This window comes from Neovison vison, chromosome 7, assembly GCF_020171115.1.
Source record: "Neovison vison isolate M4711 chromosome 7, ASM_NN_V1, whole genome shotgun sequence".
NCBI classification, from domain to species: domain Eukaryota; kingdom Metazoa; phylum Chordata; class Mammalia; order Carnivora; family Mustelidae; genus Neogale; species Neogale vison.
Genome location: NC_058097.1, coordinates 55,630,112 through 55,651,562, shown reverse-complemented (window position 1 = coordinate 55,651,562; position 21,451 = coordinate 55,630,112). Strand labels below are relative to the sequence as shown.

General features: G+C 58.6%; 2 protein-coding genes across 4 annotated transcripts in view; one reads left to right on the top strand and one right to left on the bottom strand.

Annotated features, from left to right (window-relative positions):
* On the bottom strand, positions 1-5,738 carry ZNF574 (zinc finger protein 574). 2 transcript variants are annotated; one of them, XM_044257259.1, is made up of 2 exons: positions 5,544-5,738; positions 1-2,971 (listed from the first exon to the last, which is right to left on the bottom strand). In XM_044257259.1, exon 2 carries the CDS (start codon positions 2,949-2,951, stop codon positions 261-263), a length of 2,691 nt encoding a protein of 896 aa, XP_044113194.1. In that variant the 5' UTR covers positions 2,952-2,971; positions 5,544-5,738; the 3' UTR covers positions 1-260. The 2 variants fall into 2 exon arrangements, with proteins under 2 accessions (XP_044113194.1, XP_044113193.1); XM_044257258.1 differs by lacking the exon at positions 5,544-5,738 and adding an exon at positions 5,384-5,513.
* Positions 5,739-9,949: 4,211 nt separating this feature from the next.
* GRIK5 (glutamate ionotropic receptor kainate type subunit 5) overlaps positions 9,950-21,451 on the top strand; it is a 51,328-nt gene continuing 39,826 nt past the window's right edge. For both annotated transcript variants that reach the window (XM_044257257.1, XM_044257256.1), the window contains exons 1-9: positions 9,950-10,192; positions 13,585-13,713; positions 14,015-14,179; positions 16,436-16,533; positions 16,636-16,801; positions 17,889-18,067; positions 19,404-19,457; positions 19,559-19,720; positions 21,214-21,366. In XM_044257257.1, the coding sequence (XP_044113192.1) occupies positions 13,635-13,713; positions 14,015-14,179; positions 16,436-16,533; positions 16,636-16,801; positions 17,889-18,067; positions 19,404-19,457; positions 19,559-19,720; positions 21,214-21,366 (1,056 nt within the window). In that variant the 5' untranslated portion in view covers positions 9,950-10,192; positions 13,585-13,634. The remainder of the gene's footprint in view (positions 10,193-13,584; positions 13,714-14,014; positions 14,180-16,435; positions 16,534-16,635; positions 16,802-17,888; positions 18,068-19,403; positions 19,458-19,558; positions 19,721-21,213; positions 21,367-21,451) is intronic.

The following is a 21,451-nucleotide window of genomic DNA, read 5'->3' as shown; positions in this document are numbered from 1 at the left end:
TAAAATGTCCAATTCAGTCTTTATTTTTCACCTTGGGGCCACCAGCACTAACAGGTGGAAGGTGGGGGTGGGGTGGGGCACCTTTTATGCATATCAAGGACCCCAGAGCGACCCCCTTGGAAAGAGAATCCAGTTACAGAACTTACACTGCGGTTAGGAAAGGTGGAAGGGGCACAGTATCTACAGAGACTTAAAGGGATGCTGGAGAAGTTCTTCGGCAACAGGGCCTGGTGCTGCTAAAGAGGGAAGCGGGGGCAGGGTCAGCCACTGATCTGGACCCCCTCAGCCTCAGCCAGAGGGTAGATCTCAATGGCCTCCACCAGGGGCAGTGCCTCCACGGCAGTCTCCATGACGGCCAGACCAACGGCGGCCTCGGCCTCAGCCAGCTGCTGCCGCACGGCTGCCTGATGCTGCTGCTGGTGGGTCTTACGGTGCTTCCAGAGGTTGGAAAAGGAGCGGTAGCTCTTGCCACAGTCAGGGCAGGAGTAAGGCCGCTCCCCCGTGTGAATGCGGCGATGTTCTGCCAAGCGCATGGAGATGGCGAAGGCCTTGCCGCAGACTTCGCAGGCAAAGGGCCGCTCACCTGTGTGCAGGCGCCGGTGGTCCTTCAGGTGGGTACTCTGGCGGAAGGCCTTGCCGCAGTCCGGACACGGGTATGGCCGCTCACCTGTGTGGATGCGCCGGTGCACCTGCAGCGAGGTCTCTGTGCTGAACAGCTTCTTACACTCACTGCACTCCAGGCCTCGGCGTCGGGCAGGGGCCGTGGGAGCTGCGGGGGCCGCGCCCCCCAGGGTGGTCGGGGAGGTGACTGGTGTGCGAGTGGCTCGGGGGACCCGGGGGGCGGGGGGCTCCTTAGCCAGGACCTCGCCCGGCCCAGCAGCTGCATGGGCCGCCTCATGCGCCTGCAACCGGGCTGCCGAGCCCACTTTCTTGCCACAGGTGCCGCACTCGAAGCGCCGAGGAGCCTGGGCCGCAGCAGCGGCGCAGCGATGCTCACGGAGCCGCAGGGAGGAAGGGAAGGCGGCCCCACAGGATGGGCAGCGGTGGGGCTGGCGCCCGGCATGGGCCACGAGCTGGTGCACCTCCAGCAGCCGGCGCAGCAGGAAGGAGCGGGGGCACTCGCGACACTTGTAGGGGTACTCGCCTGTGTGGTGGTAGCGGTGCATTAGCAGGCGGTAGGGGCGATGAAAGCGCACCCCGCACTCCTGGCAGCGGTAGGGGAAGTGCTGGGCGTGCACCAGGCGATGCTGCCGCAGTGTGGAACTCTGCGTGAAGGCCTTGCCACAGTCCCCGCACCGGTAGGGCCGCTCCCCTGTGTGCGTGAGTCGGTGGCGGGCCAGGTTGGCAGGCGAGTTGAAGGGCTTGGAGCAGTCCGGACAGGGGAAGGGCCGCTCGCCGGTGTGCGTGCGCAGGTGGTTACGCACGTGAGACTTCTTCTTAAACATCTTGCCACAGATGCCACACTTGTGGCGCCGCTCCAGCCGATGCACGAAACGTTGGTGCCGGGTCAGCTGCAAGGCCTTGCCGAACTCCCGGCTGCATAGGAGGCAGCGGTAAGTGCCTGGGGCAGTTGGCCCTTCTGAGCTCTCTTCGGTTGCGGGAGGCTCTGGTGCCTCGGACTCTCCAGTCTCTGCCGCGGCTGGCTCGGGGAACCCAATGACAGGCTCCTCCGGGGGGACTGGTGTGGTAGGCAAAGGGACGCCCCCTGCCCCATGTGTACGCCGGTGATACAGGAACTTGGTGAGGTTGACGAAGGTCTTTCCACACGGACACGAATGCAGAGGATTCGGGGTATGGGCTCGCCGGTGGGCCAGGAGCAGGGCCTCTGTGCCAAAGGCCAGGCCACAGTCCACACACAGGAAGTGAGACTCACTGCTGTGGTCTCCAAGGTGCTGGTCTAGACTGGAAGGGCTGGGGAAGACACGACTGCACAGAGGGCATTTAAAGACACCCTCCCGGTGACTCCGCAGATGCTGCTGTAGCTGGTGAGGAGAGAGAAAGAGCTGGTCACACGCGGAGCAGAAGAGCTCCTGGGTGGCTGTCCCGCCTGGCTCTCCGCTGTTGTTCCTCCGGGCCTTGCGCCCCCGGCGATCCCGCCCAATGGCTTCACCGTTACGCAACTCGTAACTGTGGTCAGAGGATGGCAGGGTGTCCGGCTGGGACACAGGCACCTCTGCAGGTGACGGAGTCAGGGTCTCCGGATGCACAGCAGGCTCCTCTGACTCGGGGACTGGGGCAGGGAAGTGGGTGGCCTGGTGCTCCAGGAAGTCGGCTGGAAGCTGGAAGAGCTGGGAGCACTCTGAGCACTTGTAGAGGAGGAGCTCCACCTCAGTGACCACCTCAGTGGTGGCAGCGGCAGCAGAAGGGACAGCTGCCCCTTCCCCACCCTCCTCTGCCTTGCGGTAGGAGTGCTCCACAGCCACACGGGCCTGGCCCACAGGGGGCCCCAGGACCACCGGGGACCCCAGGACCACTGGGGCCGGAGGCTTGGTGGGAGTGCCCCGGAGGTGCGTCTGCCGGTGGTTCAGCCAGAGCTCCTGGCTGGCGAAAAGAGCCTTGCAATCCACACACTCATAGTGGATGGTACTGGAGCTCAGCGTGGGGGCCTTGGGCGGGGGCTCGACCGGCACTGCCTCTGGGGGAGCCATCATCTTCAGGTGCAGCTCCTGGTGCTCCAGGAGCTGGCTGGGGGACATCAGCAGCTGCCCACACTCCAAGCACTGGTACTGGCTCTCTTGCACCAGGGTCTGGTACAGGCCCGTGCCCGAAGCTGCCTCCGCTGCCACTGTGACTCCGGGGTCAGCCACGCCCACCAGCTCAAAGTGCTGCTGGGGCACATGGGAGTTCTGGTGCACGAGCACCTCCTCCAGGGACCCATACAGCTGGTTGCACTCGGAGCAGACATAGCGGTGCTCGATGTACAGGACTGTCTCCTCGGACTCCTCAGTCATGGCGGCAGCAAGGCCCTGGGCTGCGAGAAGAAAGAGGCGGGGACAAAGCCCAGCTCATCTGCTATTTCCTCGATCCTTCTCAGGGACAATTCTTTCCCTTTAGCACTCCCCGCCACGACCTTGTCTGTATTTTACCCTCTAACTTCTTGCTTCCGTTTCCCACTCCCACCCCCCTCTCTTCCTCTCTAGAACACACAAGACTACCAAGCACAGAACCTTCCCAGCAGTCCCTTCCCAGAATCTACCCAAGTCTCATCTCTGAATCAAAGTGCATCAAACTCCACCCGCCAGATCCTTGCAACCTGTCCCGCCCCTCACCTCCCATGCCTCTCAGAGGGTCCACAGCCACGGGCATCACACAAGAACCTATGTCCTCTGTACTTGAGCTCCTTCCGCTGAATTCCTCTCCTTACCAACTCACTACCCCATTCCTGCTTCCCGGTGCTTGGGGGACTCCTCAGGGGCCCTAACCGCTGCTACTTCCCAGCCTTGCTCCTCCTCTTTCCCCTCCCCCAGGTTCCTGACATCTTTTTCCACCTGACAACTCAAACTGCCCCAAGGCCCCGCCACTTTCTGCACCCTCACATGGTGCAACCCCTCTCCTTTATGTATGCCTGTTCATACACTGCCTCTTCCTCTGGTCCCCAGACCCCTAACATCAAACCCGCCCTTCCATCAACCAACTTGTCTGTCTCATGTTGGCCTAAGCCATCGCCATACCTACACTTTTCCCTCCTTGACCACTTCCCCATGATACTCAGATCCCTCTTCAAAGTACTTACACCTCTCTACAAATCAAAGCCCCCTCCCACAACCCTAACTATCCCATCCAGAATACCCAGCCCCACTTCACAAAACCCCAACCCTTTCTTGATACCTATCAACCCAACTCCTGTCTCAGACCCTCCGCATGTTAATTACTTCTTTACACTGAGACCTCACCTACAATTCTAATCCCCCCCGGGGTACCCAGATCTCTTCTACCCCAACCACTACAGGGATGCCCTAGGTGCTTCTTCATATCAACCTCAGCCACTCTTCTTTACAAATGCCTCAGTCTAACCCATTTCAGGGATGCCAAGATACGGTCTTCAAAACAACGTAACCCCTCCTTTACAAATCCATGTGCCTAACCCAAGCCAAAAACATCCCGATTCCCTTTCACATTATTAAAATACCTAAGCTCTTCTTTGCAAAAAGACCCTTTCCCACCCTGGCCCATTCTGGGATGCCCAGATCCCCTCTTCATATCATCATAAACCCCTCTTCTTTGCAAAAAGACCCAACCCTGCTCGAACCCATTCCAGGGATGCTCAGACCCGCTCTTCATAACAACTTAGTCTCTCTCCTTTGCAAAAAAATACCAGCACATGCTACAACCTAATCCAGGGACATCCAGACAACCCTTCACAAAGGCTTAAAGTTTCACATATACCACCCCACCCCCCAAATTCCCTTTAGTAATACCCAGACCCTGCCTTCTTCTTAGCTGAACCCCTCCACCCCGCCCCCAAGCTAGACAAAGGATACCCAGACCCCTCTCATCAGTTTATTACCCTGGGGGATACCCAGAGCCCCCAACTTCTGGTCAGACTAACAGTTCATTCTCATTCCAGCGATACCAAGACCTTCCCCCACTTAGCACAGAGACCTCTCCATGACCCTAACCTCCAGGGACACCAATTCCCACTCTTCACCTTGACCTAATTCCCTATACTTTTCAAAAACATTACCTCTCCCCAACCTATCCTAGGGACACCCAGACACCCTTTTCACATAACCCTTTGAACAGACACCCCTCTCAACCCATTCCGACGGTACCCGCCCCCCGCCCCCTTCACATAATGTAACTCCATTCTCAAATGCCCCGACCTGGGTCTCAGCTCCAAATCCTCCCTCCAAGGACATTCATTTGCTAATATCTTTCCACACCAAGCCCTTCTCACTGGTCGAATTCCTCCCAGGCATAACTAGGTTTATGTCTTTACGTTAACTTAATTACCTCTTTCCTCACGCCCTAACCCCCCTCCCCGGACACTCAAACCCCCTCTAACCGTCCACCCCGCTTCGGTCCTAGACGGCCCCACCACCAGACTTTGGCCCCGATATCCCCCGGAGCCTTGGAGCCTCTCCCCGGGGGCAGTTCTAACACCTCCCTTCCCACCCGGGTCTCTCCCAGCCCCCGGCCCGGGGCCCCGCCCCTCCTCACTCAGCCCAGCACACACGACTCTACCCCCTTCCCCACCCGCTGCCCCCGCCCAGACCCCCACCCGGCCGCCCGCGCGCCCCACGGGCCGTTAGTGCCGCTCCGCCCTCCCCGCCCCGAGCGCGCCCCCTCCGGCCCTCAGTGCGCAGGCGGGGTGGTGTGGGGAGGTCGGGAGCGGGGGAGGGGGGTAGCCGGGCCGGTCTGCAGCGCGCCCGCCCGCACTCACCCGCCTCGGCCGTCTCGCACGCCCCGGGCCCAGGCCCGGGCCGCTGCTCCCCGCGCGCGGCCACCCTAGCGCTGCGCCCTCTCTAGCTCCCGCCGTCGCCTCTCGTCTGCTCCGCAGCCTCGCTCTCGCCCCCAATCGCCCTCAGCAACGCCCCGCCTACCTTCCTTCTCGGCCGCTCCGGGGACGGCCGAACGCGCCCAATCAGCGTCCGTCTGGCTCCGGCCGTTCGACCAATCAATGTTCACGTCTCTGACTCTTGGGCCAATAGTGTGGAGCGTCGGAATCCGCCGCAGCGCCCAACCAATCCTCCGGCGATGTCCCCACACCTGCCAGCCCCCAGGTTGATAGTGTCCGCCCCCTTAAGCCCATTGGAGGATGCTCCTCCTCCAGCTGCTCCTGGACGCTGCCTGACGCCTGGGGGCAGCGCAGTGACGTCAGGCGGCGGAGCGAAGCTGCGGGCGCCATCTTGGGGACGCAAGGTGGCGGTCGCGTCGGTTCGAGGGGAAGTTGGAGAAACTGAGGCACACGATACCCAGAGGGTGGGGGCGGGGGCACGGTGCGCAGGAACCCCAGAGGAGCGAAGCGAGAACGTGAAGCCCCCGTCAGCGCGAAGCGGGGAGGGGAAACAGCAGCACCAAGCACATGGAGAGAGTAAAAAGGGAAACTGAGGCTCCAGACCCCTTTTATTAGAAAGAGGAACGAAGGCAGCAAGAAGGAAGGGGAGAAGAACCGAGGGACTCTTGAGGAAGGGGGAAGGAGCAATGTCAAAGGGGAAGCAACGAGCCAAGGAGAAACCTAAAGAAAGGAGGAAATGGGAAATGGAGGGGATAAAGAAAAAGCAAGGACAGCTGCACTGGAAGAAACGGGGAGTATGGGGGGTAGAAGACCTGAAGGACAACTAGGGTGAGAACCTTCAGGAGGTGACCCTGTAGCAGATGGAATTCTGCTCTGCTGCCTTCCAAGGTGCCTGCATTCTAAGCTGACCCAGGGCGACTCCGAGGGTGGAGTTTGTAGGTGTCCACGGGGCCCTGCCCATCCTTACTCATCTGCTGTTCGGGACGTGGGCAAGGGTGGTTACGTTTCCAGAGCTACTCTCTGAACGCAGGGAATGGGGAGATGCAGAGATTCCCTTGTTCTAACTAGCCGTCCCACATCCCCCCATTTCTCAAATGAGTAAACTGAGTCAGGGGAGGTGGACATTTCCTTTCCTGAAGCTAAAAGCTGCTGAGGGACCCCAAATACAGAGTAGGACCTAGGCCTGACTCTTTGGTTCTCACCTTTGCTGTGTCCTTCAATTGGTTTCTCAGTGGGAGTCCTAACTTCCCACTAAAAATCCCTAACACCAGTGCTCCCTTCGGCAGCACATATACTAAAAATCCCTAACACCAAGCCAGTGTAATTGAACTAGGCTGTCTGGATTGAAATCCTGACCTGGCCACTTCCTAGCTCTTGAACAAGTTAACTCCCCTGTGCCTCGGTTTCCTCATCTGTGAAATGAGGATTAATAGCCCGTGTCATGGTTGTAAGGCACACATCAAACGCTGTTGGGAATTATTTTTATTAGGACCTCAAGGAGCCTGGTGACAACAGCGAATGTGTCCTGAATGTGTTATGATGTGCCAAGCATTGTGCTTAGTGCTTTGTACGATGTCAACAACCCTACAGGGGAGGAGCTACTGTTCTCACTTTACAAAGAGACTGGGGCCCAGAGAAGTTAAGTAGCTTGCCCATCTTCAGGAGGAGACAGAGCTAGGGTTCCAACCCAGGAGCTGACTCCAGGGTCTAGGCTCTTGGCCCCCAGGCTCTGCTGCCTGACTGGTGTATGTCCTATTCCTCAGGTGTGTTGAATGATGAATGCAAGAAGTAGAGGAAAGAACTTGGTGGGAATGCATGAGCTCTAAAGCTGGTAATCTGGGTTTGCCCTCAGTGGAATCAACTGAGGTGGGAGCCAGATGACCTGGAAGCTAGACGCAGCCTTTGATAGGCTCCATGCACTTGGGCATGTTCTCACTCCTGCTGAAGCCCCCTTTTCCACCTGAAAACCCAAGGGTCCAGCATGGCATGTCAGGCTACTTTCTGCTCAGACCTTCTGCTTGGAGTTCCCAGTTTATCCGGGTAGATTAGCTCCGTTCCTTCCCTTCTGATGACACAGGAGTAAGCTGAGGCCTGGATCAGTCTTTGTGGAGGTGGTGGCATGGGCTAGATTTCTGGGGTAGGTTTATTTTAGAAAGGATAGGCATTCTTTGCTGGGGTCCCTGGATTAGCAAAGGCCTAGAGGCTGATAAGAGTCTGGGCTTTCAGTCTTAGCGCGAGGGGAGGGTGAGGGTTAGGAGACTGTAGTTGTTGCCCACATAGGGTGAGGAGGTATATGCAAAGCTGGTGGTCCTTCAGGGTCCATTGTATGTGTCAAACATATGTCAGGGATGCTCCATGTGGATGAGGGCTTTCTGTACGAGGTTGGTGTAAGGGTTGCCATGTGCTGTGTGTGTGTGTGTGTGTGTGTGTGTATGAGAAAGGCATATGGTCACGTGGGCTGGGGGGCTGCACGTGAGTGTGTCAGTGTCTCCTCCCCATCACGAGCATTGGGGGTGGTGGTGAGTCACGGGCTCAGCCTTCAGCGCCAACTGTCATGTTCCTTCCCCCCAAATTTCACCCCCCACCCAGCCATGCACCACCCACCCCCACTCCAAGATCTGTGTCACTGCTGCTGTCTTCCATCCCCCTGTCCTGCTCAGTTCCCTCTGAGAAGCTGCAGTGGGCTCCCTGGGAGGGAGTCTCCCACTTCTGCAGGCTCTGCCCTCCAGCTTCCTGCCCTCTCCCACTGCCTCTTTGCTCAGGTAGTGGCTTGAGAAGGAGGACCTTCTCACGCCACCTGCTCATGTCTGTGGGGCCCAAGGATTTCTCTGTGCATTATAGACAATCCCCATACTCCCCACCCATCCCTTCCTCTCAGGGCTATTTCTCCTTCGGGGGGCTTCTCCCTTATCTCCAGGGGCTGGTTGCTCCTGCCTTAGTGGACCTCTTGTGTCCACACATCCTTATTTTCATGGGTTCCTGGTATCTGTTCCTCAATCCCCATTTCTGTGACTTTTTCCCACTTTGCTTGGCCCACCTCCCTGTCTCTGTGATATGTATCCTTGTTCCCATTTCTGTGGTCTTTCTCCTATCCCCATGCACCATTCCCCATATCCGAGGAGTGCTTTCTGTTCCCATGGACCTCTCTCCATCTTCCTGGGGGTGCTCTCTGTGTCCACCAGCTGCCCTCGTTTCTGAGGTCCTTTGCTGCCTCTGGTCTGCTCCCATGTTTCCATGGGCTTTTCTGTCTTTTCTCTGGGCTTTTCCCTGCTCTTGTCCTTGTGGGGTTTATGGACCTTGGCTCACCTCTGTGAGTTTTGATGGTCTTGCTATTCCTTTCCATTTTTCTTTATCTCTGTAGGCACCCCCCCGCCCCCCCCCCCCCGCCCCCAGCTCCATGGCCTTTTCCTCAGGTCTCCCTGCTCTCATCTCCATGGGCTCCTGGGCAGGGCGGTGGCATGGTGGTGGAGGGGGTGGCCCAGGGGTGGGCCCTCTGTCCAATGCAGCGCCTTCCCCTCATCAGTATTCTCCTCGCGGGGGGCCCCCCAGCCCCAACCAATACAGGCTCCCCCTCCCCCCTGACTCCCCTCCCTCCTCTTTCTCCGCCTGCTGCCCTCCCTTCCTCCTGCCCGCCCTCCTCCCTGCCTCCTCCCTCCCTCAGCCGCCCCCCCCCCCCCCCCCCCCCCGCGCTCCAAGACCCAGCGCGGGCGGGCGGCGGGCAGCAGGCAGGCGGGCAGGCAGGCGGCGGCCTCAGAGGGGAGGAGAGGTGGCGGCAGTGGAGGTGGTGGTGGTGGTGGTGGTGGTGTTGGCAGCAGCGGCGGTGGCGGCAGTGGAGGTGGCAGCGGTGGCCAGCAGCAGGGAGGCAGGCCCAGCTGGGGACCCAGAACCGGCGGCTGCGCCTCGCAGGGGACCCGGAGTCCGTGGCCAGGCCCTCCCACTGAGGCCCTGCACCAGGGGCCCCCGGGACACCCCACCCTCCTCCGCCTTCCTCTTCCACCTGCTCCTCTCCATCCTTCCCTCCTTCCTCCTCTCCCTCCTCCCTACCCTTCCACCTCTCCTGCCCCCCTCTCTGCTCTGGGTCTTCCAGCACCCCATCCTCTCCAGCCCCTCCACCCTTCTGCTTCTCCCCACCCCTAGCATGTTTTTCCCTTGGGGGCTGAGGGCTTGAGGACTCCAGGCCCTCGCCTCATCCAGGGCAGGGCCAAGGCTCTGGGGGGAGGGGGGAAGGGGTGGCCCCCTCCCCCCAATCCAGTCCTCCCCTCCCCCACTCCTCCTGATGGCCGGCTTCCTGGTCTCCAGCCAGTCCTCGCCCCCCGTGGCCCCCCCAGGCCGGCCCGGCTAGGGGAGGGGGTGGGGGCCCTTTCCTGGGCCAGCTTCCCCCTCCCCCGGCTTTGCCTGTGCCCCCCTCCCTTCCGTTTTCACCTTCCTCTCCTCCTTTCCTCCCTCCTTCCCCTCCATTTGCTCCTTCCCCCTCTCCTCTCTCCCCTTCTCTCCTCCATTTTCTCCTTTCCCCTTCCTCCCTGCCCGCCCTCTCTGCTTCCACCTGTCCTTCCTCCTTGCTCCCGGGGAGCCCCGTTTTGGACTAGTTGGGGGCCACTCTCGGTGGCGGGGGAGGGGGCCCTGTGGACTGCCCTCTCCCCCCGCCCCAGCCACACCACCACCCAGCGCCAGAGCATCTCCCCGCTGTCTTTCTCGGGCCTCGAGGGAGCCCAGCCCTCCGTCCCACCAGGATCCGTGAGTGTCTGCGGGGCGGGGGTTGGGCTGGGGCCAGCCTGGGTCTTGGAAGGCTGGGCTCATGGCCGCCTGGGGCCCCCACTTCCCCCTGCCCCTCCCTGAGTAGGGGCCTGCCTCGTGTCCCCCATCTCCCAACCGCCATTCCCCTCAGCCTCTTCTCACCGTTCTTCTGGGTGCATAGCTCAGCCTCACCCCCAGCCCCCAGCCTCTGGGGTCCTGAGGGGCTGCCTGGCTCTTACTTGTGGGCGCACTCCTTGTCCGGGACTCTCAGCCAGTCTCCGCCCCTGCTTTCTCCAGCCCTGGTCCCGTGGTGACCGACTCTGCTCTCTCTCTCTTTCCATCTCTCTTCTTTCCTCCAAGGCTCGTCCTCTCCGCCTGCCATGGGCCTATCCCTATCCCATCTGCTCCGTCTCCTGGAATGTCTATGTTTTACAATCTCCATTTCGTGTTCTCTTGGGCCTCTCTCTGACTCTGTCCAACTTCTCTCTTCTTTGCTGTTAGCCTAACTCTTTCTTGGTGTCTCTCTGTTGATCTCTCGCTCTCTCTCTCAAAACTCCCCTGTCTCTTGTCTGGCTCTTCTGGTGGTGCCCACACCACCAGGTGTGGCTCTCTATCCACTTCTCTCCGTCCATTCTGTACTCTGCCTGTGGCCCTGCTCCCCTGTCCTCCTCCTCTGCCCTTGCACTTGGAGGCTGTCTTTCTGTTCACTTTTCCGCCCTCTTCCCCCAAATCCACTCTTCTATCCTTAGCCACTCTGGGGTCCACTTTGCCTTTTCCTTGGTGGTCCTAGCCCCATCCCCGCTCATTTCTGTGTCCTGGGCTGGCCTTCGGTCCTCATCCCTCCCCATGCCTTGGGGTTTGTGGGCTCTGGGGATTGACCACCCCTCCTCCAGATGCCCTGAGTGGATGTACCTCAGTGTGAACCAGGCCCCCTTCCGTGGGCGCTTGCCCTGTCTCTGCCTATGCCCCTCCTGGTTACTTGCTCTTCCTTCCCCCTCATTTTCCTCCCTGGCCCTCACTGTCCCTCCCCTAGTTTGTGCCTGTCCCCCTGGTCCCTTCCTCTTTCCACCTGGCCCTCTTCCTTTTCAGAGTTTAGCGATTTTTCTCCTCCCTGTAATTCTTTGCACCTGTGGTCTGTTGTTTGGTTTAGCTTTTTTTTTTTGCCCTCTTCCTCACCCCATTTGTCTCACCGATTTCCCTTCTCACCTTGGCCATGTCTCCTGCTTGCCCGCTTCTCTGTCTTCCTCCCCTGGCGGGGCCCTCACTCGGCTCCTTCTGCCCACTTGGCTGCTATGCTTCCACCTTTATTTGGCTTTGCCTGAGTGTCTGGGCCTGTGGGGCTCAGGCCTGCCTGCTTCCCTGCCTCACGCAGGCCATATTGTCTCTGTTTCTGTTGGTGTCTCATTCCTAGATAACATGTGTGTGTTCTTCTCTCTTACTTCCTTTTGGTCTGTCTGTCTTTCTGTCTGTGCCTTCTCGTTAGGTCTTTGTCCATCCGCTCCCCTGCACTCTTTCTGCTCTCCGCCTGTGTCTGCCACCTGTGGGACCCTGCCCACCTGGCCCCAGGCTCTCCCTTGGGCTTCCCTCCCCTCCAGTGTCTGTTCCCCTATTTGCCCCCAGAAGCCCTTGGTGTCTCGGGATGACCCCCTTGGGCTCCTGCCTCTCTCCGAGCCCCACCCTCTACAGCCCTCCCCTGGAGACTTTTTTTCCTGGTCTCCAACTTGCCTTGCTCCTCCACCCTTGAAGCCTTCACCTCAGATCCAGATGACCATTTGCGGCCCCCAGTCCAAGATGCCCTCCCACCCCCAGCCTGCCTTTTGTAGAGTCCCCAAGAGAGGGACCTACTCAAGGTCAGGTGGGAGTCGAGGCACAGCAGGCACTGACGGCCTCCTGCTGCCCTGGCCTAGGTTTCCCTGGCTGCTGGGATGGTCTGAAGCATTGCTTGTTGTGCCTCCACACTCCACTGGCAGGTTTCTTTCTGCTCTCTCACCAGCTCAAGCCCTCTTCTATGGGGATCGGGGAGGGGTGCAAGATGACCCCTCCCTCCCCACCCCCTGGCTCATCTCATAGCACTCTGGGCCTCACAGTAACCCTCTACCCTGGATACCCAATATTCCTTCCATCGGGGTATGGCTCTTGTCCAGGAGAAGCTGTGCATCTAGCCCAACTCCTCCCTTCCCTGGGTGGGGATGGGGGTGGGCAGGTGCTCCTCAGAAGGCTGGGGCCCCCCTAGGGACTCCCAACTGCATGGGGTTGGAGCTGTTATGGGGAGCAGAGATGCAGTGTCTCCCCCTCCTCCTCAACTCCCCAGAGCTGGGTTGGGGGCTGCAGCACGTCACCTGCTTTAGCAGACAGCTTCCTACCTGCCTTCCTCACTCTTCCCTTCCAGCTGCTTCTGGTGGCATCTCAAGCGGGGTTGTGTTCTCTCTCCATTCTGTCTTCCTGTTCTATTCTGTGTCTCTCTGCTGCCTTGATTTCCCTCTCTGCTGCCTGTCCTGTGATCCTCTCCCCATTCTGCCCTTTCTCCACCCCCATAGCTCCCTGCCTTCCTGCCTCTTCCCTAGGCCTGTCCTTACCTCCCAGAAACTCCTCTCTCTTCTCCATCTCTATCCCCCCTTTTCCTGTCTTCTGATCTTCTTGTTCTTGTATTTCTGCCTGTTTTTCTCTTTCCCCTTTTCTGAGTCTCTGTATTTTCTCTGCCTCAGCCTCTCTTCCTATTTTTGTCTCTCTGTTTCTCCCTTCTCTCTCTCTACTTTTTTTTTTTTAGCCCCTTGGCTGCCTTGGGTCCATCCATCTGCCTCCATCTGTGTGTCTCTGTGTGTGTCTCCATCTTTCTCCATCATTCCCTCTCTTTCCAAGTTTCCTTAACTCCCGGATACTCTCCCCTCCAGACCCCGGATGTCCAGGCCTCTCTCCCCGTGGGATTGTGGGAGCCAGGGACGTCAGGAAAGTGGCAAGTGAGGCCTGGGATGGGGTTGCCTAGCAACCACAGCATCCTCTCCAGCCAGTTTCTGTTGCTTAGTAACAGCTGCCTGCCCAGAGACAGGGGCAGAACTGGGTGGGGGGGTGGCACTTCCTGGTTTTCCGTTGCAGTGGGGATGGTCCTTGGAATTTGCTCTTACCAGAGATCCCTTCCATTTTGGTAGCTGTGAATGTCCTGCAGTGCCTGTCCCACTCAGCGCTGGGAGCTCTTCACTGGTAGTGCTCTCAGAGCCTGAATTTCCTTCGTAGCAATGCTCTCTGTATTGTCAGCTTCTGACAAGGGCAGGGCCCTTCAGAGCTCACCCACAGTGTCCCGGGGTCTGTGGTCACCACCCCGTCTCGAAGTCTTCCAAAGGGCTCTGAGGCCCCCTCATGTCAGCAGTCTCCCCATGGGCGGGGGCTCCTTGCAGGTGGCAAGTGGGGGCCGCGGCAGCTGCGTCCCCATGAGGAGGGGAGGAAGATGCCGGCTGAGCTGCTGCTGCTGCTGATTGTTGCCTTCGCCAGCCCCAGCTGCCAGGTGCTCTCATCACTGCGCATGGGTGAGGCCCTACAGCCCCTGCCCCGCCCCCGCAGAGACCCTCCCTAGCAGGCCAGTCCCTCAGAACCCAGGAATCTGGGCTTTAGGTCTCAGCTTCCCTCAGCAACAAGGAACAGCAGCCCCCAGCTTCTTCCTCCTGGACCTAGCAGTCCAGAACCCCAGCTCTGTCCAACCTTAGATCCAGGAGCCTAGACCCCTCTGTCTGCATCCCCACCCCCACCTCAGAGCCCAGGGGTGTAGGACCCCACCCTCTCCTTTCTCAGGACCCAGGAGTCTGGTCCCCAACCCCTGTGTCCCCTCAGCTGCAATCCTGGACGACCAGACAGTGTGTGGCCGCGGTGAGCGTCTGGCCCTGGCTCTGGCCCGGGAGCAGATCAACGGGATCATCGAGGTCCCAGCCAAGGCCCGGGTGGAAGTAGACATCTTTGAGCTTCAGCGGGACAGCCAGTACGAGACCACGGACACCAGTGAGCAGGGCCTCAGGGGGTGTGGGGTGAGGCAGGGCAGGCTTCTAGCCCTCAGTCTGTTTCTCAGCTTGCTTGCTTGCTTTCTAGCTCCACCTGCTCCTTCCTTCCTTGTCTGCTCTGCCTTCCCCTCCCAGAGATGGTGCTTCGGGGCATGAGGGGGTGGCGGCCCACCCCTACCCTATAGGAGCTGAAGACCTCATTTGAAAGATAAGCTGGCCAGGGACATAGGCCCTAGAGCTGAGTAAGGATGGGCATGGCCACCGAGGCCAGGGGACCTCAGGGGCAGGGACAGCAAAAGGTCTGAGCTCTGAAAGTTGAGCAGGATATAGAAGGAGTGGGATTGCTCAAAGTATGCCCTGTAGCCACATAGTAGGGGTGCATAAGTATTTGTTGGATCCTAACAGATCAAGTGAATGTTAATGGGTATCTCTTGAACAGACATGCTGGCTTTGTATACCCTCAGGAGATGCTGTCTTCAGTGTGTTTTCGAGTGGCTGATTTCTTACAGGCCTTATCAGAGCCTTTGTTATATTCATGCATGTTTCAAATCAGTGAGAGGAAGAATGGGGTACAGTGTTTCTTGTAATTTTCCCAACTGGTGCGGCACAGAACACAAACTGGGAGAAGCTGGGATGGAGAGTAAGGAAGCAGATGGTGTTCCAGGCATATGCCTATACTCTGAAGCTGGAGCGGAGGAGGTGGGTATATGGAGCTGAGGAATAGGGTGTGGGGTTGCCCCTGTCCCGACTACCTGGACTTAGGACATATTTGGAGGGATCGTGAGAGACTCTTGGGCTGAAGTGTAACGGAGCAATAGGAGGTGAGGCTGGGCTGTTGGGCGGGTCAGTTCAAGGAGGCCTACAGTGACAGGCTGAAAGGTGCCATCCTCACCTCTAGGCAGATGAGAGCCATTGATGAGTTTAGGCTAGGGACCTGGGCTTCTGGAAGGTGAATCTGGAGGCTAGATTTGGGTGATTAGTGAGGAGGCTGTTGCATGTGTGAGATGAGAGCCCTAAAGTAGGGCAGGGGTGGAGGGGGTCAAAGAGAAGGAAACAGATGTGAGAAAATATGAGGACAAAAAAGAGACAAGATTTGTTGACTAATTTGCCTATTGAGAGAAGGATTGAAGGCAAGGATTGTTCCAAGCATTTGCTTTGTGCAAATGTGGCCTTACCAATATGGAAGGCACAGAAGAATCAAGTTTGGAAGAAGGTAAGGGATTTAGTTATGAGGCTTTTAGTTGGATGTGGCAGAAGCCCCACTCGAGCTGCTTTAAGGGAAAAAGGGAACTTATCAGCTCATGACACTAGAAGGCCTAGGGACTAATTTCAGGCATGGCTTGATCTAGGTACTGAAATGATATCCCAGGATTGTTTCAGGCATGATTAGATCCAGGTACTCCAATGATGTCCCAGGGTTGTTTCAGGCATGGCTTGATCCAGGAACTTTAATGATGTCCCAGGAATCTCTGTGTCTTTGTGGGCCCTAATTTCTTCTAAGTTGGTTTCATTTTCAGGAACACTTTCACTAATATCCCGGCCCAACAGCTCAAAGCTTTTATCTTACCAGGATAGCACACTTAGTCATAATTGTAGCAGAAACCTGGGGAAGGCTCTTGATGGCGTGGTTTGAGCCTGTCCCTATCTCTGCACTGATCACTGTGGCCAGGACAGCATGGTTCTGGTACTGGACTGGGTGCCGGCCAATCCTGGGAAACCTACGGTTCCCTGAGGAAAATTAGGGTTCTGCCATGGGAAGGGGCACCAGGCAGACAAAAGGAACAACTCCTACTTCCTAGTGTTGAGAAGTGTATGTATTTAAGGGGAAAGAAATCAGAAGAAAGAGAAGTGAATGAATGCAAGAGAAGAACCATGTTTGGGATGTGGGGCAGAGAAGGGGCCTTGGCTGTGGGTTTGGGGTAGAAGGGCTGTGGGACATACCCCAGGTTGTAGCATGGTTAGAAAGGAGGAGTAAGAGAGAGGCTGGGGAAGCAGGCACCAGCTTTGCTGCCAGGAGGCCCCTGCTCTTTTCTCTTTGTCCTTTCGTTGTTTCTTTCGTGGTCTGACCCACTGCTCTTGCCATTTCTCCCCATCTCTCTATTTGTTCAATGCAGTGGGTGGGGTCAGGGATTGGGCCTCGGGATCTGGGGTGGCCAAGGGGGATCGGGCCGCTCCAAGCATCAGAGGTGCTTCTGGGCCAGGTGAGGACAGAGAGGAGGGCCCCTGACCACCATCTGTCTCTCCCCACCCCTTGCAGTGTGTCAGATCCTTCCCAAGGGAGTCGTGTCTGTCCTGGGGCCCTCCTCCAGCCCTGCGTCTGCCTCCACCGTGAGCCATATCTGTGGGGAGAAGGAGGTAAGCCGAGCGTCGGGCAGGGCAGGGGTGGGTCCCTGGGAGGCGAGGCTGGATGGGGGCAGGGGGCAACAGGGCAGAAGCAAAGGCTCCTTCTTTGTCCAGATCCCCCACATCAAAGTGGGTCCTGAGGAGACGCCCCGCCTACAGTACCTGCGCTTCGCATCTGTCAGCCTGTACCCCAGTAACGAGGACGTCAGCCTGGCGGTCTCCCGCATCCTCAAGTCCTTCAACTACCCCTCGGCCAGCCTCATCTGCGCCAAGGCTGAGTGTGAGGGAGAGCTGGATGTTTTGTTTTTATTCCCCCCAGTTCCCCTGCCCAAGAGTACTGGTTTCCCACACAGCACAAGCTCCCCTAGTCCCCTACCATCCTTCCCCCTTAGGGACCCAGACCCCCACCACCACCCTAAAGAGATCATCTGGTCCTCAGCTACTGATGGGCACCCATGTGCAAGACCCCTGCTAGGCCCTGGTGGGTGCACACTGGGTGTGGTCCCTGAGGTCACTTTAGGGCCAGCAGGGGACCATGGCAGCCGAGCACCATCAGTGGTCCTGTGGGGTGCTGTCGGAGCACAGAGAAGGGAATCCCACCCGAGTCCAGAAGGCTCAGAGCCCGGGTCACGGAGAAAGGGGCCTCTGAGTGGGACCTGAAGGTTGGGGAGGTGTTGGGGGTCAGGGAGAGGTAGGGTGTGTGGCCGGGCAGAGGCCGAGGGCCCAGGGGCGTGTGGCCCCTGTGAGAGGCTCGAGAGACCTCCCACTGAGCCCATGCCCGTGTGTGGGAGCCATGAGGCAGCACGTACAGGAGCCATGATCACGCGGGGCCTTGTGTCAGCCTGGAAGGTTCTCACATGGGGCGGGGTAGTTTGCACAGGAGGAGGCACACCTTGGCTTCACTCGCTGTGGCTGCCCTTCAGGGATAGCCTTGGGGGCAGGTGTGGCTGTTGGAAGGGCTGAGAGAAGGCTGTGGTTCAGGTGCCCCCTTCCTCCACCCCTGCACAGTGGGCTCTGCCTTATTCTGCAGGTGGAGCCTGGGATGTTGGCTGTGGGTGGGAGAGAGCGGAAGCAGGGAGCTGGGTTGCCATCAGGGTTCGGGCCTGAGCCCCAGGCAGGCTGGTGGTGGCTTGCATGACAGGAGTGGAATGTGGCTTGCACAAGTGAACTGTGAAATCCCTGTCTCACATCCCAGAAGGCAGAAAGGAGGCAGGAAACAGTCGCCTGGAGGTTGAGCACGGGGTCCCGGGGCCCAGTACCCCCAAGAGAGCCACCATGCTCTGGGCAGTGGAGCCGTCGTCCCCTCCCAGGCTCCCCTACGCCGGCACTTGCCGTGGACTCTGACCCGGGCCCTCCGGCTTCCCCAGGCCTGTTGCGGTTGGAGGAGCTGGTGCGTGGCTTCCTCATCTCCAAGGAGACGCTGTCGGTGAGGATGCTGGACGACAGCCGGGACCCCACACCGCTGCTCAAGGAGATCCGCGACGACAAGGTGTCCACCATCATCATTGACGCCAACGCGTCCATCTCCCACCTCATCCTCCGTAAGGTGGGTCCCCCCCATCCCTGATTCCCTGCAGAGTCGGGGCAGAAACGTGGCATCACAGAGCAAGTCACCCCATGCCCACATGCCTCAGTGGTCCCATGGGGCGTGGAGACCCACTTCCTAAGCACAGATGATTAGCTTGCTGCTTCTGGTTGCACCCCTCGTCAGGCCCTGGAAAGTCACCTCCCCTCTCTGCACACTGGCTGCCTCGGTGGATGGCTGCCGTGGAAGCTCCCTGTGATCTTCACTAAGTGCTTGTCCTGCCATGTGGGGACACTTGAATTTGGCTCCCACCCACCCTGCTGGGTGGGTGTGATAATCATTTTGTGGCCAAAGGAGCTGGGGTTCTGGGGTGGGGGGAGGAAATGGGCTGGCTCAGGGGTACCCAGGCGGGGTATAGTGCTGGGACCTGCCCCCACAGGCCCGCCTCTTGCCCGCCAGTAGTGACCTATATTCATTCATCACCCATTGCTTCCTTGCTCTTAATTCATTCTCCTAATCCAATCTGGATTATTTATTTTTCTCTAGTTTTTTTTTTTTTTTCTTTTAATTAAAACCATATGTCACTGCTGATCATAGCACACAGGAAGATGTGTGGACAGAATCCACAGGGCCTTCAAGGCAGGAAGGGTTAGAGAAAGGATTTCAGGCTTCGGAGGGAGGCAGGCAGGCCTGGGCTGGGGTCCCATAGCCGAGTGACCAGTGGTCACTTTGCTCTCGAGCCTGCACGTCCCCAGCCCTCAGGAGGACAGTACCTGCCACTCCGGCAATGCAGGCTGATGCCGTTTACTGTTCTAATGACCATAGCAGGGACAGGGTTCCCACACCCCTGGTAGGGAGAGGCCTTCTCATTTTGTTCTTCTTGAGGACTATGAAGAAGGGGGGTGACTTACCTGGCCCATAAGCAGGCTGAGCCCCACATGGGAGCAGCCCACACTCGACTTTGGGGCAGTGCGGGGAGAAGGCTAAGGTTCAGGGTACCCTCCCAGCCTGCCCCATTTCTAAGGCATCCCTCTGCCTGCCTGTCTCCAGAAGGCAGTCTTGTAAGTGCCCTAAAGAGAGGTGTGGGCATCTGAGGGCGCCCTTTTCTCCTCTGCGGAGACCTCCATCTCACCTGGGGCACCAGTCCACACAGTGCGACAGTAGGGACCGAGGTCTCCCTCTTCCCCCACACGTCTCCTTCTCCCTGTCTCTGTCTCGGGGTGTCTCTTACTGCGTCTCCCACGGGTATCTTCGCTAGGCCTGTCTCTAAATCTCTCTCCCTCTCTCGGCGTCTCCTCGGCTCGGCCCATGGCTCTTCGTCTCTCCCACTGCGTCCGCACTGCCCTGTGTTCTCCAGGCCTCAGAGCTGGGAATGACCTCAGCGTTTTACAAGTACATCCTCACTACCATGGTGCGTACCCCATTGAGCTCCTCTGGTCCCCCTGCCCCTCCCGTGGTGTCTGGCCTGCCTAAGGCCCGGCCCCAGTCCTCACGCCTTCCTCTGGGTCCCAGGACTTCCCCATCCTGCACCTGGACGGGATTGTGGAGGACACCTCCAACATCCTGGGCTTCTCCATGTTCAACACCTCACATCCCTTCTACCCGGAGTTTGTGCGCAGCCTCAACATGTCCTGGAGGGAGAACTGTGAAGCCAGCACCTACCCGGGTCCTGCGGTGAGCACTCGCCATCCCCTCCAGGCACACAAACACTTATGTGGGTCCCTTCAGACCTCGAGCAGATGGTGCTCAGAACCCTCTGGCACCCCCACTCGCTTTCTGAGTACATGCTATGAGACCTCCAATGCCATCTCCCATGCTCCCCAGCTGCACTGGCCTCTTCCAGGTCCCTGTGTGGCCCCAGCATATACCCACCCCAGGGCCTTTGCACTCGGTCCTCCTGCTACTTTGTACTTCCCCAGAGAACTAGTGACTCTCCCTCATTGCCAAGTCAGCACTCCAACGTTCCCTCAGTTATAAGACCTTCCTTGGTCCCCCATCTGAAAAAAAAAAACCTGCCCAGTGTTTTAGCTCCCTTCCCTACTGAATTTTTCTCCCTAGCTCCTGTCCTTGCATATCTATTCACCACAGGGGTCGTTCTGTATTTTGCTTAGGCATAGATACAAGTAAATAGACTGTCCCAGGATGGCAGGGGTTTCTTTCTTTGTCCACCATTGTATTCCCAGCACCGAAATCAGCCTGGTTTAGGGTAGGCATCCAATAACACATGTTGAATAAATACAAGCATACCAAAGACGCATACCTATGTGTGTTTGTTCCCAGACACGTAGTTACCTGCCAAGGCCCCGAGAGACGCTGCTCCTGCATACACACACACATACACACACAGAGCCAGGCCATCGGACATCAGGGACCTACCTGGGCAGAGGTGCATTTGTGTACACCTGTCTCCACAACACAGCCGTTCAGACCCTCCCACCGACCCAGCAGAGACGCACTCTCTTGCACACACACACCACGGGTCGTCAGCCACAGCGCGGTGCCTGGTGGGTATCACTCACTGGGTGCCGGGTGGTATTGAGCCCGTGCGCACGTTATCCTGTTTGATCCCCATGCTAGAACATGGTGGAGGCAGAGGACAATCATCTTTATACTACAGGGAAGGAAACTGAGGTGGACATAGGAGAAACAGACCCCCAGCTCAGAGCTTTCCGCTGCGCAGGCCCAGGCTCCCTCCCATGCCTGCCTCCTAGATGCCACAGCCATGCTGTGTGTGGACAGACAGGCGTGTGTGTCCCGCCTGCGTGCGTGAGCATCAGGCTGTGGCCCTCTTCCCGTGCCCGCATCAGCCATGTGGACACAAATGGCAGGACGTGCCCTCAGGCCCGCGGACATCTCCCTGTGGAGGTGACCTGGCTGGCCATCCTGGCCAACCCTCTCTGACTTCCCCTTCCCCCAAACAGGCGCGTGGCTGCATGACTCGGGGAGAGAGGCTGCATGACTCCCCCAGACACACGGGCAGCACGCGCTTTTTCCCCATAGCCATCTGATTCCCTGGGAAAGGCACCCCCGCCACTGCCCCGAGACCCGTCCTCACTGCCTGCCTGCCTGGTTCCACATTCCTGAAGGGACGGGCCTTGTCTGAGGCTGTGGGGTGCCTGGCTGAGCTGCCTCTCTGCCATCCTGCCCCCCCCCCGCCCTCCCCCCAGCTGTCGGCAGCCCTGATGTTTGACGCCGTGCACGTGGTGGTGAGTGCCGTCCGGGAGCTGAACCGCAGCCAGGAGATCGGCGTGAAGCCACTGGCCTGTACGTCGGCCAACATTTGGCCCCACGGGACCAGCCTCATGAACTACCTGCGCATGGTGAGCCGGGAGCGGGGAGGGCCGAGGGGGCAGGGCTGCCCGCCTCAGGCTGGGACACTCACTGTGTCCACCCTGTGGCCCCTCT